The sequence below is a fragment of the Neovison vison genome, chromosome 4 (genome assembly GCF_020171115.1).
Source record: "Neovison vison isolate M4711 chromosome 4, ASM_NN_V1, whole genome shotgun sequence".
NCBI lineage: Eukaryota > Metazoa > Chordata > Mammalia > Carnivora > Mustelidae > Neogale > Neogale vison.
In genome coordinates this window covers 220,834,069-220,851,673 of record NC_058094.1, presented here as the reverse complement: position 1 = coordinate 220,851,673, position 17,605 = coordinate 220,834,069, and the positions used below count along the sequence as shown (strand labels likewise).

At 45.1% G+C, this 17,605-nt stretch overlaps 1 protein-coding gene across 1 annotated transcript in view; it reads left to right on the top strand.

Moving 5' to 3' along the window:
* TPK1 (thiamin pyrophosphokinase 1) overlaps positions 1-15,813 on the top strand; it is a 341,478-nt gene extending 325,665 nt beyond the window's left edge. The window contains exon 9 of the mRNA XM_044246793.1: positions 14,361-15,813. Within this exon, the coding sequence (XP_044102728.1) occupies positions 14,361-14,479 (119 nt within the window). The 3' untranslated portion in view covers positions 14,480-15,813. The remainder of the gene's footprint in view (positions 1-14,360) is intronic.
* Positions 15,814-17,605: the final 1,792 nt, after the last annotated feature.

The following is a 17,605-nucleotide window of genomic DNA, read 5'->3' as shown; positions in this document are numbered from 1 at the left end:
GCAAACTTTCATGGAGAAGTCAGAGACCGTCCCAGGCATTACCCCATCCACGTCCACAAGCAGCCCTATCAGAGATAACGAAAGAGAAGGCTGAGTGGGATTCTGCAAATGGATGTCAAGGTCACCTGAAGAACTTTGAGCCAAAGTCAGAATATTGCGGTGGGCAGTTCAGCTCTGTTTTGGGGATGACACTGGGGCCAGCAGCACGTAAGGACTTGCCCAGGGTTCTCCCACCTGCTAGCTGTGCAGTGGCATGGAACCCCTGTCAGGGACGGTCACCTTTTTCACAGGCAGTCACAATCCTCACACTTGCATGTGTGTTCAGGAGACAGGCCAGTGGCACGGGAGGCAAGACAGGGCCCCAGGAGTTGAGGGAAGTCGAGCAAAATAAATCAGCTCAGAGCAGCTGCTGGACAGACTAACATTCCCTTCTTTGCACACATTTAAATCTGATACGGAATTTCCATACTGAAAATCCTGGGTCATTTCTACACACATCATTCATTTCACCATTAGTAATTAAACAGGCCACATTTTATGGATTTGGACTGTCCTTTTTGTCGGAAAGCAGTTCTGATGCGCTCTTTAACTGCAGGCCCTGTGAGTAGAACACGCTAATGATAAAACACATTAGGGAATTCTTTTTAAAGATTTTACTTATTTATCCGACAGACAGATCACAAGTAGGCAGAGAAGCAGGCAGAGAGAGGAAGGGAAGCAGGCTCCCTGCTGAGCAGAGAGCCCGATGCGGGGCTCGATCCCAGGACCCTGAGATCGTGACCTGAGCCGAAGGCAGCGGCTTAACCCACTGGGCCACCCAGGCGCCCTAGGGAATTCTTTTTAACAAAGAAAAATAACAACGTGTTTTAGAAAAGCCTGAACATTTGAAAGTGCTTGGGAAACCTTTTCTAAGTGGCATAATGAGCCTTGGGTCCTCTGAGCTGCGGCATTTTTTCGTAGTCTATTTGTTTTGGGGACAGCACGCTGAGTGGAGACACGGGCTATGTGGAGACGAAAGAGGGATGGGACATCAGAAGCCACCTAATACCTTCAGCCTCACCCAAGGGCAAGCTGCGACTTCTGAGGGAGACGAAACAACCCCTTTCAGAACAGCCTTTCCTCAGACGCTGGAGGTCAAGAAAGGACTGGTTGTTGGGAGGGCAGGGGACCAGCCCCACCTTGGGAGAAGGCTTCATCCCTTCGGGGTTTGGAGAGAGGACTTTTACCAGAAAACACAGCGCAGGGCTTGCTATCGCAAGGAAGATGTCTGCTAGTATCATTTTTCCAGGCACCAGGCATAATTCGGGTTAATTTTCAGGTTCTCCTGGGTCAGTAAGTGTAAGTAAATGCTGTCCTGTGTGAGCTTCAGCAAGGTGACAAGGACGAACTCTGTCCCACGTACCGGTCTGTATGCCTAGCATCCCTGCATTGTGCCTTCCGAGCAGCCACTAATGCACATACCACAAGACACACGGCTGCTTCCTAAATTCAGTGCTCGTTCTCTTCAGTTCGGGTTTATTTTAATGCACTTCAAATCAAGGAGCATTTCTTGATTTGATTCTTCTAACGGCATTAAAACGAACAAGGAGAAGGCACTTTCCTTCACGGGTTTAGTCTTTTTTCCTAACTTTCCCCCAAACTTTAACACTGAATTTTAATATTAAAAAAAAAAAAAGAAAAAGAACACCTCAAACGTACCAAAAAATTGAAGAGAACAGTAAAATCTGTATACCTTCCATCCAGATTTAGAACTGCTAACATTCCCCTGCATTCGCACGTCTCTCTCTGTGTGTGTACCGTTAACTCGGCCTGCAGTGGGTAGAGAACCAAAGGCAGCGATCTAGGCTAGAATTTGACTTCAGACTGAAAGGATGCGGCAAGCACAGAAAAGATGGGCTACGTTCCACAAGGAGGGGAAACTTCAAAATTTGTGGTGGGAGGGACGCCTGGGTGGCGCAGTTGGTTGGACGACTGCCTCCGGCTCAGGGCGTGATCCTGGAGTCCCAGGATCGAGTCCCACATCAGGCTCCCAGCTCCATGGGGAGTCTGCTTCGCTCTCTGACCTTCTCCTCGCTCATTCTCTCTCTCACTGTCTCTCTCTCTCAAATAAATAAAATAAAATCTTTAAAAAAAAAAATTTGTGGTGGGAGTAGGAAGTTCCTGATCTATTAAGGGAGCAACAGGTAGCATGGGCTGGCTGGCCAATGGCTTATTTGGGAGAAAGTAGCCATTTGAGGGAAGGCCTTAATGCCAGGCCAAGATGCTTGGGGTGGGAGGCCGGGAAGGGACGAGCAATCAGGTCTCACTGGTGGTGCTCTCGGGCGGGAATGGTCGGCCCAGCTAGGGAATCTGAGGAGTGAGGACGACAGGTGATAAACTCGGAGTAAGGAGTTCAGTGAGAAAACCGTGTGGCACACGTCCACGCAGGAGTTACTTACTAAGTCCCTTGCAGAACACAGGATGCATTCTATTGGTAATTTTGTCTAGGTTTGTTTAGATTTTACATTTTTTGTTTTCTTGTCTCGTTTTATTATCTTTCCAGCCTTTAACTTAAAGGGCAGAGGACTCAGTCTTTCTTTCTGCTGAACATATGCCAAGTGTCCAAATGTCTGTTGATCCATTCCTGCCATAAGTTGAAATAATTTGAAATGACTTGATGTGCTCACTTGAATTTACTAGTCCCTTTATAACCGGAGACTCTGAATACATATCTGCAGATGAATCAGTCCGGTGACAAATGTTCCCTGAGAAAACAGATACCTGATTCATAAGTATGGTTTCTGCTTCAGTAACCTAGAGCTGCACTGTCCAAGCAATACGGTAGCGACTAGCCCCATGAGGCTGTTAAACACTTAGGACTGACTTGTTCGAATTGATGTATGCTATAAATACACAGCAGGTTCAAAGACTTAGTATAAAAAGGGGATGTAAAATATCTAAGTAATAATTTCTTATATGGATAACATGTTAAAATGGCAATATTTTAGATATTATATGTTTTGTATACATTATTATGTATATATGATTTTACGAATATAAAGTGGCCTAGTCCTACCACTTTCCTTCAACGGAGTTATCAGAAGCCTTAGCCAAGGCGATTAGACAGGAGCAAGAAATAAAAGGCATCTGAAATGGTGAAGAAGTAGTAAAACTGTCCCTCTTTGCAGATGACATGACACTATATAAAGAAAATCCTAAAAACTATTAAAAGAAAAAGTGTTGCAGCTAATAAAAGAATTCAGTAAAGTCGCAGGATACAAAATTAACATAGAAAAATCTGTTGGATTTCTATACACTAACAGCAAACCATCAGAGAATTTTTTTTAAACCCCATTTGCAATTGCATCAAAAAGAATACATGTAAAAAATTTAATGGAGATAAAAGACCTATACACTAAAAATGATAATATTTTTGATGAAAGAAATTGAAAAAGACACAAATGGAAATATATGCCATGCTCATGGATTGGAAGAATTAACAATGTCCATATACCCAAAGCAATCTATATAGATCAGTGCAATTCCTACCAAAATTCCAATGGCATCTTTCACAAAAAATGGAACAATCCTAAAATCTGTATGAAACCACAGAAAACTCCGAACAGCCAAGGCAATCTTGATAAAGAACAACACACCTGGAGGCATCATGTTTTCTGATTTCAACCTGTATCACAAAGCTCCACTAATTAAACACCGTGTTGTTGGCATAAAAACAGGCCAGTGGAACCAGACAGAGAGACCAGAAATGAACCTGTGCGTATATGGTCAATTAGATTATGAAAAAGGAGCCAAGAATATACAAAGGGAAGACAGGTGATCGATCCTCAGTATATACATATATTGACTCATGACGTAGTGTATCTGAAACTAATGTTATTTGTCAGTTATATCTCAACAAAAATAACCCGTGTGTGTATATATAAATATTTTACCTGTTTTTACTTTTTTAATGTGGCTTCTGGAAAATTAAAAGTTAGATATTTGGATCACATAATTCTGTTCAACAGGGCTGATAGAGATAATTGGATGTCTTTCTATACAGATGCTCTCCAGCTTGTATTTTTTTCTTTTAAGATCCCAGTAAATATACATGGAAGGCAGGTTTTTCCAGCTCTACACTGGGACTAGTTTGAGTTTCTGCCTTAAAAGAAATGTGAAAAAAAAAAATACTGAGATTTAATTTTTGATAATTTTTAAGAACCCTAAGTATAAATGCCATTTTATAGGAAACAACTTTAAAATACTAATTCGGGAAGGATATTATTATTAGGAAAGGGTAAATTAAAATCCAAAGTTTGCCTAACATGCCTGTCCATAAATATCTCTTTTAAATCTGTAGTTCAAATAATTAAAATAGTAAAGACCGATGCTAATGAACTGATTTCAGAGGCAGTATCGTTCGCTTTTTCTGCTGGTGAAATCTGTTGTATTTTCTTAACATAGCATTTCTCCAAATCGGCTAAGCATCCCCAGAGAGTAAATGATGAAGGCAGAGCGTACAGCGGTGCCATCACGTCTGAGATACATGTACTGGACATTATCACTGACTAACTCGACTCCCAGAACTTGACGTAATGTGCCAGAATGGTGGGGAGCCTCGAGCTCCATCGTGGGGCGTTCATCACACTTTGTCCGCGCGGGGGCATATATGGCAGTCACTTAAGGCTGAGCGTGGCTCCCGCCCTTTCATGGCATCGCCCACCTACTCCAGTCCGCCGGGCTGCCGACAGCTCCCTACCTCGGGGAAAACCAGAGCAGCCTCAGTTCAAAGAACTGCCTTCACCTCCCTTGGTGACATGTGTCTAACCACTGTCATCATCATCACAGCCTGTGGACTTAACCTCTGAACTTCGTTTTCCTCATCTGTCACCTGAAAACCTGCTGTCCCTCGAGCACGTGGTGCTTGCACGCGCTCAGGTGGTGTCCGGGGTGAGAGCGCCTCGATCCCAAGTGTCGCCCCTTGGCACGGCGTCTCCCAGGCGAAGCTCCTTCTCCCTTCTCGGACCCACTCATTTTCTTTAAGAAATGTCGGCATTCTCTTTTTTATAATTCACTTACTCATTCCTGCAAGAGAACCACTGTCGGCAGCCGGGACAGGCTCGCGGCTGGGTGGCAGCCGGGACAGGCTCGCGGCCTGGGTGGCTGCGTGCGACACCGCCCACGCCCCAGGGCTCAGCGGCCGCTGGCAGGTGCCCACCCTGGCCCCAGCCTCCCCGCCCCGCCCCACGCTTCCGTCCGCTCTGCTGGGCTTGACTGTATACACGCCCGTTTCTAGCTCTAGTGTCCCCCAAAGAGGAGAACACAGTAAATACCTCTGAAAACAAATGCTTTACCAGCCCGGCAGTTCATCTCATAAACCCGCTCAGTTGGCTACAGACTAATCACTTGAAGTACGGCATTTGCTGGTTGTTCAAATCATGGCAACCTCTCTCTTTCGTTTTAAAAGATTACTAATGTGGGAAAAGGACACCTTGACCTACTTCACTGACAGAAACAAGCAAAGAAGTTGAAAATTTCTTTAATACTTATCACGTGTTGGGTTTTGGGGCAGGTAATTCCCACGGCTTCTCTGTGAAGAAGATATTCTTATCCACATGTTATAGATGAGAAAACTGAGATCACAGAGCAAGTCAATGGTAGAGCCAATGTCTGAACCTAGGCCTGACTTACTAACCTCACACGACGGGGTTTATACTTTTTTTGACAGGGAGATGCCTCCTCCGTCAAAGGATCTGAGCAGAACAGTCACCCAGGAGCAGAGGGAACAAATCCTTCCCACTCCCGCTTCCCAGTGCTTTAAAGCATCCGAAGCCTCCCCCGCCCCCCGTGCTCTTTGGCACCGTCTGTCAGCTCGAAGGAGCCACAGCCCCGCTGAGTCGGTTTGCAGGGGGAGGGCAGGCAAGACACCAGGACAAAGGACCCTACTTAGCCTCCTGTGACATAAGAAGGGTTGAATAATTTAAGTTCCACCACTTTGCCAGCTTCTACTGTACAGTCCTCAGTCTTTCCAGCTTTACACAAAAGCTGGTAGGATGTCATCCAAAGCAACAGAGTATTAAGTGCCTAACTCTCCTCCTTACCTTTAGAAAAGAAAACAGTTTGAGATAATGGATGAAAATTCTAAAATCTATGTTAATGCTATTCTTATTTTTAAGTACTTCTATGTCTCTAAAACCTAAAAACCCAAAAGTGAGGCTGTGCTCTGTCTTCTCTCACATACCAAGTATCCCATTTCACTGGAACAGGAGCGTAACCAGCCCTCCTTGGCCAGTGCTGTTGTTGTTATACCACAGTTGCCCTTCAAACAGCTGATGAGACACATTCAGACAAAGCAAGCAATTTCAGGTTATGTTTATCACATGTGAGATGGTTTCCTGTCATCTTACACAAAGCTGTAACTTTTATTCTTGTCTCTAGTTAAAACAGGACTTGAGCTGAACGACTAGTTATCTTAGAATGATGGTTAATTCTACTCTCTGCAAACAAAGGGGCTGGGGACGACATCTCTGTTGCCTAAATGCTGAATTGAACCTAAGTGTTATACGAGCCAAGGTCTTGGACAAGTTCTCTGGGGTAGATTTTGAGAGAGCGATGGCATCGAGGTGGCAACATAGGTCAGTCCCAACTTCGGTTCACAAGAACCCAACAGCCACCCACAGATGAGACACCAATGTAAAAATCCGAGAACACGGGGGTGAGCCTCAAGCACAGAGACCAAGACGGGCTGCACCCGAAGGGCAAGAAGAGTGGCCATGCCAACCACGCCACTCCTTGCCCGGGCCAGCACAGCCCTGCTCCAAGAAGACCCCTAGTTTCTCCAGCAGGGAAGTGGGTCCCTTCTCAGGAGACCCAAACTCAGGTCTTACCTCAAGAGGGAATCGTTTGTGCAGCCTGAGCATTGGGGATGAGATTGTGATGGCAAAGGGGAACCATTTATAGCAGCCCCTTTGGATCCTGGAAGACCAAGTCTCCCCTCCTACCAGCATTCCAGTAGAAACCTCAGCCAATGGTTCTGCTTATCTGCAGAGTCAAGATTGTGGCCCAGTCTGACCAGGAACTTGGTGGGGCACCGATCCGCCTGATACGGGACCACAGAGCATGAGCCGTACCAGCCTTGGAACCAGTGCAGGCGCTCTGCTTGGGCAGGACAGCTGATTCATAGGGCTTCCTGCGGCTGAGTGTAGCTCCCAGTGCAAGAAGCCTGGCCTGAGCCGCTGCAAAACTATTTAGCCCCGCAGCACTCCAGCTGCCTAGAAGCAGAAACAGAAAGGTAACCCCATGGCCAGGGAGCTTGGTACAGAGTTCTGCCTGATTGGATCTCCAAACAAGAGACTTACAGGTTCTGAGACCTATTCTATGGCCCCAACCAACTAGGGAAACTGATCTATAGTCCTACCTTTCTCCCTACTGAACAGGACATCCAGCCATATCTTCCAGAAATGTGCACAGCCCATCCTGTAATCCCAGTTAAGCAGCACTTGCGGGGAGAGCCTAGCCAGCGGCCCTTCCCACCTGCAGAGCCAAGACTATGGCCCGTTTGGCCTGCAGAAAAGAGCCTTGCCAGCCTCGAGGCAACTACAGCAAACCCCCTAAGCAGGAAAACTAATCTGTAGCCCTGACCACTGCTGAACACAGCCTTCTGCCCACCCACCCAGGGCACCTAACCGAAGCACAGGGGAAGCCCAGTCGTCCGTCCTGCAGCCCTGCTTCCAGTGGCACGTGAGCCAAGCACACAGCCAGTGGCTCTCACCATCTGCAGAGCAGAGCTGGCAACCCCATCTGGCCAGAGATGGTGCACAGCCCTGCCTGATTTGAGTCCCCAAACAACAAGCCATTATGGCATTAGCCCCTGTTCTGCTGCCCTGCCCAACCAGGGAAGCTGATTTCATAACCATGCCTGTTCCTGAGACCAGCAGGTAGTAGTCTAACTGTCTAGGAAGCCTGACCAACAGAGCCACATAGCTGTGGCGCCCAACCTCCAGTCGCCCAGGCAGGGAACACAGCCGGCACGCAGAACATTCTTCAGGATCCTATGTTAGGCCACAAAACAAGTCTTAGCAAATTCAAGAAAAATGAAATACCAGTTTTCCTCTCTGTCCACAGTGGTATGAAACTAAAGGTCACTAGCAGGAGGAAAACTGGAAAATTCACGAACACATGGAATTTAAATATTTCCTGAACAACCAGTGGGTCGAAGAGGAATTTAAGAAGTATCCTGAAACCCAATATACCAAACCTTACAGGATACAACAAAAGCAGTTCTAGAGTGAAGTTCATAGCTATCATGCAAACATTAAGAAAATAGAAAGATTTGGGGACTCCTAGGTGGCTCAGATGCTTAAGCATCTGCCTTTGGCTTAGGTCATGATCTCCAGGTCCTGGGATCCAGCCCCGCATCAGGCTCCCAACTCAGCGGAGAGTCTGCTTCTCCCTCTTCCTGTGCTCTCTCTCTCTCTCAAATGAATATATCTTTTTTAAAATTTTTAAAAAATTATAAAAAGGAAAATAGATTTCAAATAACCAGCTTTACACCTTTGGGTCTTGAAAAGGAAGAACAAACTAAGCTCAAAGTTTGCAGAGGAAGAAAAGATTGGAATGGAAACAAAGATTAGAAAATGAAATACAGAAAAGGAGAACATTTTTTTAAAAAAAAACTAAGTTGTTTCTATGAAAAGATAAAATTGACATCTTTATGTAGACTAACGAACGTGAGAGGACTCAAATCAACAAAATTTATAAACAAAAAAGATTCCAACTAAACCACCAAAATACAAAAGATTATATGAAAACTACACCAACAAACTAGACAACTGCAAAGAAATGGAAAAATTCATAGAAACATACACCCTACCAAGACTGAGTTAGGAAAAAAATAGAAAATCTGGACCAATGAATGAGCTTGAATCAGTAATGAAATATCTCCCAATGAATGAAAGCCCAGGACCAGGTAGCTTCACTGGTGCATTTTACCAAACATTTAAAGAATTAGGGCCAATCCTTTTCAAACTTGAGGTGATAGAAACACTTCCAGTTCCTTTTATGAGGCCAACATTATCCTGATACAAAAGCCAGATAAGGATACTACAAGAAGACTACTGGCCAATAACCCTGACACATACAGATGCAAAAATTTTCAACAAAATTACTAGCAAATTGAACTCAACAGCACATTAGAAGGATTATTCACCATAATCAATGGTATTTATCTCTGGGATCCGAGGATGGTTCAACATACACAAGTCAATAAACATGACACATCACACTAATAGAAAAATAATGATCATTTTGACAGGTGCATTTGACAAAATTTTTTTGACAAAAATTTTTTGACAGAAAAAGCATTTGACAAAATTCAACATCCATTCATGATAAAGTCAACATCCATTCATGATAACAAATGTATAGAAAGAACATGCCTCCATATAGTAAAGGCTATATATGGCAAACCCACACCTAACATCATACTTAGTGGTGAAAGTTTGAAAACCTTTCCTGTAAGGTCAGGAAGAAGACAAGGGTACCAGCTCTTACCACTCCTATTCAACACAGTACTGGAAATCATAGCCAGAGTAGTTAGGCAAAATAAAAGGCATCACAATTAGAAAAGAAGAAATAAAACTATTTGCAGATGATATGATTTTATATACAGAAAATCCTAACTGTACCAAAACAAACAGATCAACAATTCAGCAAAGGTACAGGTTACAAAAATAACATATAAAAATCAATGGTGTTTCTATATACTAACAATGAGTTATCTGAAAAAGATGGAAATGATCCCACTTATAATAGCATCAAAAACAATAAAATACTTAGTAAATTTACTCAAAGAGGTCAAAGATCTCTACACTGAAAACTATAAGACATTAACGAAAGAAATCAAGTAAGACACAAATGGAAAGATATTCCACGTTCATGGATTGGAAGAATATTGTTAAAATGTCCATACTTTCCAAAACCATCTATATATACATTTACTACAATCCCTATCAATATTCCAATGGCATATTTTACAAAAGTTAAAAAAAAAAATCCTAAAATTTGTATGGAACCACAGAAGACCCTGAATAGCTAAATAGTCTTGAGGAAAAAACAAAGTTGGAGGCATCTCAATTCCTGACTTCAAACTGTATAATAATGCTGTAGTAATCACAACAGTATGTTATCGGCATAAAAAAATATACACATGAACCAATGGAACACAATCCCGAGTTCAGAATTAACCCCCACCTATACAATCAACTAATACTTGCTAAGGGAGGGCGCTTGGGTGGCTCAGTTGGTTGAGCAACTGCCTTCGGCTCAGGTCATGATCCCGGACTTCCAGGATCGAGTCCTGCATCAGGCTCCCAGCTTCCTGGGGAGTCTGCTTGCTTCTCCCTCTGACCCTCTCCTCTCTCATGCTCTCTCTCACTCATTCTCTCTCAGATAAATAAAATCTTAAAAAAAAAAAAAAAAAACTTGCTAAGGGATCCAAGAACACTCAATTGAGAAAAGACTATCTCTTCAATAAGCAATACTGAGAAAATGGCGTTTTCACATGTGAGAGAATGAAACTAGACTCCTATCTTGAACCACTCACAAAAATTAACTCAAATAGGGGCACCTGGGTGGCTCAGTGGGTTAAAGCCTCTGCCTTCGGCTCGGGTCATGATCCCAGGGTCCTGGGATCGAGCCCCGCATCAGGCTCTCTGCTCAGAAGGGAGCCTGCTTCCTCCTCTCTCTCTGCCTGCCTCTCTGCCTACTTGTGATCTCTGTCAAATAAATAAATAAAATCTTTAAAAAAAAATTAACTCAAAATAGAATAAAGACTTAAACATGAAACCTGAAGACATGAAAATCCTAGAAAATAACCTAGGGGAAAAGTTGTCTTGACACAGGTCTTGGCAGTGATGTTTTGATAAGACAGCTAAAGCACAAGCAACAAATTAAAAAATAAATAAGTGCGACTCTGTCAAACAAAAACGTCCACACAACAAAAGAAGCAATCAACAAAATGAAAAGACAACCTATATGTGAAAAGGAGAAAAAAATATTTGCAAGCTTTATATCTGATAAGGAGTTAATATTGAAAATATATAAAGAACTCCTAAAATTCATGAGCAAAAAGAGAAGAAAAGCAAATAATCCAGTTGAAAAATGGCCAAAGTACCTGAACAGACGTTTTTCCGAAGAAGATATTCAAATGACCAACGGGTGCCTGAAAAGGCACTCAGCATCGCTCGTCGCTAGAGAAACGCAACTCAAAACCACAACGAGCTGTCGCCTTACACCTCGTAGAATGGCTGTCCTCAAAAAGACAAAAATAACACAGGCTGGCACGGTCTTAGAGAAAAGAGAACCTGGGTATGCTGCTGATGGGAATGTAAGCTGGTATAGCCACTTTGGAAAAGACTATGGAGATTCCCCAAAAAATTACAACTCGAACTACCCTACGATCCCGCAGTTCCACTTCTGGGACCACCTGAGGAAGACGAGGACACATGTTGCCGAGATGTGGCGCAGCGTGTTCTCCAGCAGCGCTATTCACAAGAGCCAAGAAAGGGAAACAACCTCGTGTCCATCAGCAGAAGAAAGGATAAAGAAGTGTGTACACACACACACACACACACACACACACTGGAATATGATTCTGCCATAAATCCTGCCATTTGCAGCAACACGATTAGACTTTGAGGGCAGTATGCTACCTGCAGTGAGTCAGAGAAAGACAAATACTGTGTGATCTCACTGATACGTGGAATCTCAAGGTACCAGCCTCACAGAAAACCTGCTCCTTTGTAGCCAGGGGCACGGTGGTGGGGGGAAGTAAGGGAAGGGGGGACACAGACTTCTGGTTCTAAGAGCCGGGAGTACTGGGCATATAATGTACACGATCAATGTAGCCAGCAATGCCGTATGGAATGTTTGAAGGTTGGCAAGAGTAGATTCTAAAAGTTCTCATCACAAGGGGAAAAAGTTGCAATACATGTTAACTAAATTTATGTGATAATCGTTTGCTAGTACATAGATATGTCAAGCCATTAAGCCGTGTGCATCAATATATCGCATTAGAACTGGAAGAAAATAATTTGTTCTCCCATCTGTGAGAAGTTGTCCCTCTGCCAGTCTTGTCATTTTACTTTACGATTGACCCTCCAACATTTGGGGTAGAGAGAATTCAGTCATAATTCCGACTATTTTCCTAAAAAAAAAAAAAAAAAAATTTTTTTCTTATATGAGGACTTTACTGTTTGCTTGAAAAGCATGATTCTTTGACTGAAAGGAGTAAACTCCAAGATAACCGCAGTGAGACAGTAAGTTAAAATTCATGATTTTGTATTTTAGCTTATTCATCTTAGTTTTCTATCATTTTGTTGTAATCTCCATAAAGTTGGGAGATTCGCAAATGTATTTAATTGTAACCCTCCTTTAATTCTGGTTGTACTGCTACACACTGAATGCGTCCCCTCAAAATGTGGCAGCCATAAGCCCCAGGGGGGTGGTGTCTGGAGGCTGGGTCTTGGGGCAGTGACTAGAGTTGAATCAGGTGTGAGGAGGGACTCTCATGAGAGGAAAACTGTGTTTATTCTTTCCCCACTAAGTATTGTCAGGGAAACGCAGAGAGAGAGACACTTAGATATATATCTGTCTCCTAAGGGTCTAGTCCCAATAATCCAAAATTGATAGTCTACCTACGGAAAAGCAGAAAAGAATTTATATGCAACTACAAACTAAAGAAATAATTTCGTGCTCTTGTCCTTTGAGCCTATGTAAAGCCAGGATTGAAATCAGTTTGCAGAATCTTAATATGCGTGTGTCAAACCCAGGTGGTTGTGCGTACGTGTCCTGTTCTCCACTGGGAAGGTGGCAGGCCCACTGGAGCATCCAGAATGGTCTTTGTGAATAGACGGTTTGCAGCGCTCACACTGTTGCCGGGAGAGCCACGGCCTCTTTCTCCCACAGATCCCAGACAGACTTTGTCCTGAATCCACGACCGCCACCTAACCCACTATCCACATAATCGTGTCTAGTTTTGTGAATCTTTGTGCCTATTTGTATAATTTGGAAACTGCATCTCAAAGAAGTTCCAAATTATTGAAGAGCCAAGAGCTTCTGATGCTGAATTATATATCAGGGTAATATGCGCCTGAGGTGCACTCCGTATTCTTGTATGGTTTTACCTTATAACTTGATGTTTGCATTAGTAAAGGCGCTGACAACTCTGACAAGTAAGTACTTTGAGTTTTAATAAGTAAACTGTGTTAACTGGTAATTACTAATTACCATTGTCCTGTAATGCTATTTCTGAATTTTTAAATTGCTTTTTCAAGATTTCCTCCGGAAGATAACAAGCTCCCCCTAGTGGGAAGTTATAATGAGTTATTCCCCCAGTAAAAATAATGAGTTATTCCCCCAGTAAGTGTAACTTCAGAGTTAGACTTGGTAATGGAAAAGGGCTCCTTTTTTTTTTGTCTTTGAATTTTAACCACGAGAATAATATTGGTTATCATGGAATGTGTACAGGACAGTCCCGAGTTTGCCATCATGTTGAGGGACTGCTCCTACGTAATAAAAAAAGAAAGTGAAGTTACCTCAGCATAATGCCTCAATGCCTCGCATTCGCTCCAGCTAACCTGTTAGACTGTCGGCATACGTGGAATTAGAATTTACTTACCAATTACATATATATCACTTAACGCCTAACCTTTTACTTTGATATTTGATAATTAAGTAGTTAGAAGATTATCTCTCATTCTTGGCCTCATTTTTACAGCTGGGCTTATGGCTTCCTCAAGATTTCACAGTTGGAAGTTGGCTTCGACCTTTGAGTTCCTATTAATTTTACAGAAAGCAAGCCTTGCTCATTTTGGCTTTTCTTAATTTATGAGAAAAATATAACCAAAATCCCATGCTTTTGTGGAAGTAATTAGCTTTCCGCCCCATATCATTCAGACTTGAAGCTAAAACTGCATCTTCGTGGAATTTAATAACTTATGTAAAATGTTAATTCTCAATCATCAAGAAAAGTTATTACTGCACCAGGCAGGGAAGTAAGTAGCACATTACAAAATGGGTTTTGATTTTACAATTGGTAATGAAACAAAAATTTAAAAATTTAATGAAATTTTGTCCGAGAATGGCATATATCCCAGAATAGTTAACAGCCAAGAACTAACTCCCAGAAGAGCAGTTATGGCAAATTATGGAAACTTTCAGTTTTGAAATTCTATAAGCTATGTTTCACGTATTCCACATCTTATATAGCTATGTCAAAGCACAGGTTTCCCTGCTTTTTGGTAACCGTTGACAAAGTTCTTCCATGCTGGAGAAAGGTTGTCTCTCACTAATCAACATTTTGTTTTATCGTTTTCTTATAGCGAACAACATGCTTGGCTTTGGAACACTGGTCAGTACTTCCAATACCTATGATGGGTCTGGTGTCGTGACCGTAGAGACGGACCACCCGCTCCTCTGGACCATGGCCATCAAAACCTAACCCAGCAAGTGGTATCTACGGCCGGGCCTCGGATTTACTCATTTGCTGCTGACTTACTGCTCCACAAGAGTTCACCTTGGTTTACAGAAATTTAAGCCTCTCCATGGGATGCCCCCTAGTTTTAAAGATGTTAATGTTTCAGGAACCCCAGGTACCATAAATGACAGATCTCAATTCTACAGTGAGGGAGAAAAATTATTTGTGAAGAAAGTACATAAGCTCCATTACATTCACTTGGAAAACCAAAGTGGGTCATTCCACTACAAAATTCAGCACCGATTATTAGCATTCCATTTCTCCTAGGCAATTGTTTTTAATTTTGAAGCGGAGACTGTTCTCTGTTGAGCGTCTCTGGTGTCCAACACATCAGCTGCTTCCTGCCCATCCTTAAATCCTTACGCCTAAGGCTCTGTCTAGTGTTGCTGAGCGCTGGAGTCCTCTGTGTAACATGGGGAAAAGTTCCTTTGGGACTGGGCTGTTAGGTCGGCACCATTTCACCCTGGCCTTATTACTGTCTTTGGTATTAACTTTTAAAATAAATCAAGAGTCACTGACCTAATTGTTAAAATTTGAAAACAGGCAGTTACGACAGCTGTAGGTGCCGAGAGAAACGGCATGAAGGGTGCGTGACAGTTCATAGAGGGGCCCCCGACACTTGACCCCCTCAGCTCTGAGGTGAGAGCGGTAGGCTCCAGTGGAGCGACAGGTGCAAACTGCCCTCCTCCGAGTCACAGCCGAGGCCGGGGATGCTGTGCAGAGGAAAGTCCTGCATGAAAACGGAATGGTTTCTGACATACCGAGACTGAAAAAGCAGAGGTCCACAAACCCCAAGTTAATGCAGAGGGCCGGGAAAGGAGCGGGACACCAAGTAGAAGAATCTGGGTCTGAAGGCCCGAGCTCCTGTCCCCGTGCGGCCGCTCACCCTGGGAGGGGAGGGGGGGTGGCGCCGAGCTTCCCTCCCCCGCCCGCAGCCTCTCGCGCTGCACCTGCCAGTGACCGGGCCACCCGGGGCCACCGAGATGCGCCCTCGCTTCGTGTTTAATGAGCCCCTCGTCTCCCTTCTTACCCTCTTCCGTCTGTTTCCCAGCCCAACGGCGCCGCAGAGCCGCGGCGCGAGAAGCCACCCGTGAGGTTTTGCAAACACGCATCCCCGTCTGCTCTCGGGACCCGCAGCTCTGTCCCCGTTTCTCCCCCCACCCCCCACCCACGCCGCAACGAAGCAGGAGGCGGACCCTCTGCGCGTCACGACCGGGTCCCACAAGAGGGCAGTTGTAACGACGCCGCGAGCGCAGGAGACCGGCACCCGATGTCAAATAAAAGTAGTTCCCAACCCGTGTGCGTGTCTGTGGTCCGTTCTTAAGAAAACAGCCCATTTTCTCAACTGTATTTCATGGTCACCCATCTCTCATAACCAAAAGGAAAACAACAGCCCGAAGGGTGGCTACCGGCGACAGCAGCAGACGCCCCGATCGGGAGCCCCCGTGGTCCTCCGGCTCCGACCGCAGGGAGGGCGCGCGCTCCCACGGGTGGTGCCTGTGCCCGCCCCGGACTCGCTGGCCCGCGCGGGGAGAGGGCGTGGACAGAGCACCCTTGGGACACAGGCGGGTCGCTTTCCAAGATATCTAAAAGCTGGAGAAGAAAGGAAGGAACTGCCATAGTAGAGAAAATGAAGAAAGCCAGTGGGGCAGGAGCCTCGGGGAAGCAGGAAAAAGCGGCGGGACCGCGGCCCAGATGAGCCGCCCAGGCCCTGCGCCCCGCGCCCCGCGGCGTGGAAGGCCCCACTGCAGACCCCGCACGTTCTCCACCAACGCCCGGCCCAGAGCTGCTGTCCCCGCACGGCCCACCTTCCCGTTCACCGCAGGCACAAGGGCAAAGAAGCCAGGGCCAAGGTCACTCAAGGTCCTTGAACGAAGAACCTCCAGGGGAAAAACTTAGTACCGAGGACCTCCGAGCAACAGCTGCACCAGAAGCAGCTGGGAAGGAGCGGAGCACGGTGGGTGACGCGCGGCACGCGACATTCGCTAGTACTTTCCGTGTCACCTGGAAGTCATCACCAGAACATACTCCCAGCACATGAAAGAAATGACTACTGTTTTAAAAATTTAGCACAAAATAATGCGTGTCCCATTTCTCCTGAAAATCTTACCCCCGTTACTAAGTGGATACTTAGCAAAAAGAATAGAGTCTCTGAAACGCAGTAAGCGCGAGGGGGCAAGCCCGGCGACAGCCCGCACTCCCTGACTCGGTATCACCCCGGAGCCACAGGCTCTGTTCCAGCGAAGGGCGGCTACTGAACAATTGGGTGTCTGACCCCATTCCATTCCTGAAAGCTACCGAAGCGCTATTTTCCTTTTTGTGCTTTCTCGCCACATCATCTAAACACGTGTTAGTTTTTTCTATAGCAGGAGTCTGTAGGTGAGATCTCAGGGCCCCAGGCAGCCCCCTTCCCACGCTCCTGCTCAGTGTGGATCAGTGTGGATCAGTGTGGATCCTGGCCTCCAGCTCATGGCCGTGAGGGACACGGGAGCTGGGCCTGCTGGCCAGGTGACCTGTGTGTTCCTTGGCCCCTTCGACTTCAATCTGTTTTGTCTTTACGTGGGCCAGACGTATGGCTTTTATAAATCTAGTGATGGTGACCCCAAAATAACATCTGGTCACCTACGTCGCTGGCCACTGAAAGCTCTGCTCACTTTTCTCCACAGGCGGCTGGGAGATGACAACGGCCACAGCTCCCAGAACGCTGGTGGGAGTCACAAGGGGCTCTGAGATAGAAGCTGTGTGTGGTCCAAGGAATTCGAAGGGGGCCGCTCTCCCGGATGGAAGATGGCCAGGACATTACGGCTCTGTTCCTGAATTTTTACTAAGCAGGCAGAGCGAGGTTCCCTTGGGATGGGAACTGGTGCCATCCCGGTAGTCACAGGGGACTCAGATCGAGGGGGAGGTGGCCAGGGCCGCACGCACATTCAGGAAGCTAAGTGCTCACCACTTGTGTTTGCTTCCATAGGTGCGGAATGCGTTTTTTGTTTTTTTTTGGTTTTTTTAAGATTTTATTTATTTATTTGACAGACAGGTCACAAGTAGGCAGAGAGAGAGGAGGAAGCAGGCTCCCTGCTGAGCAGAGAGCCC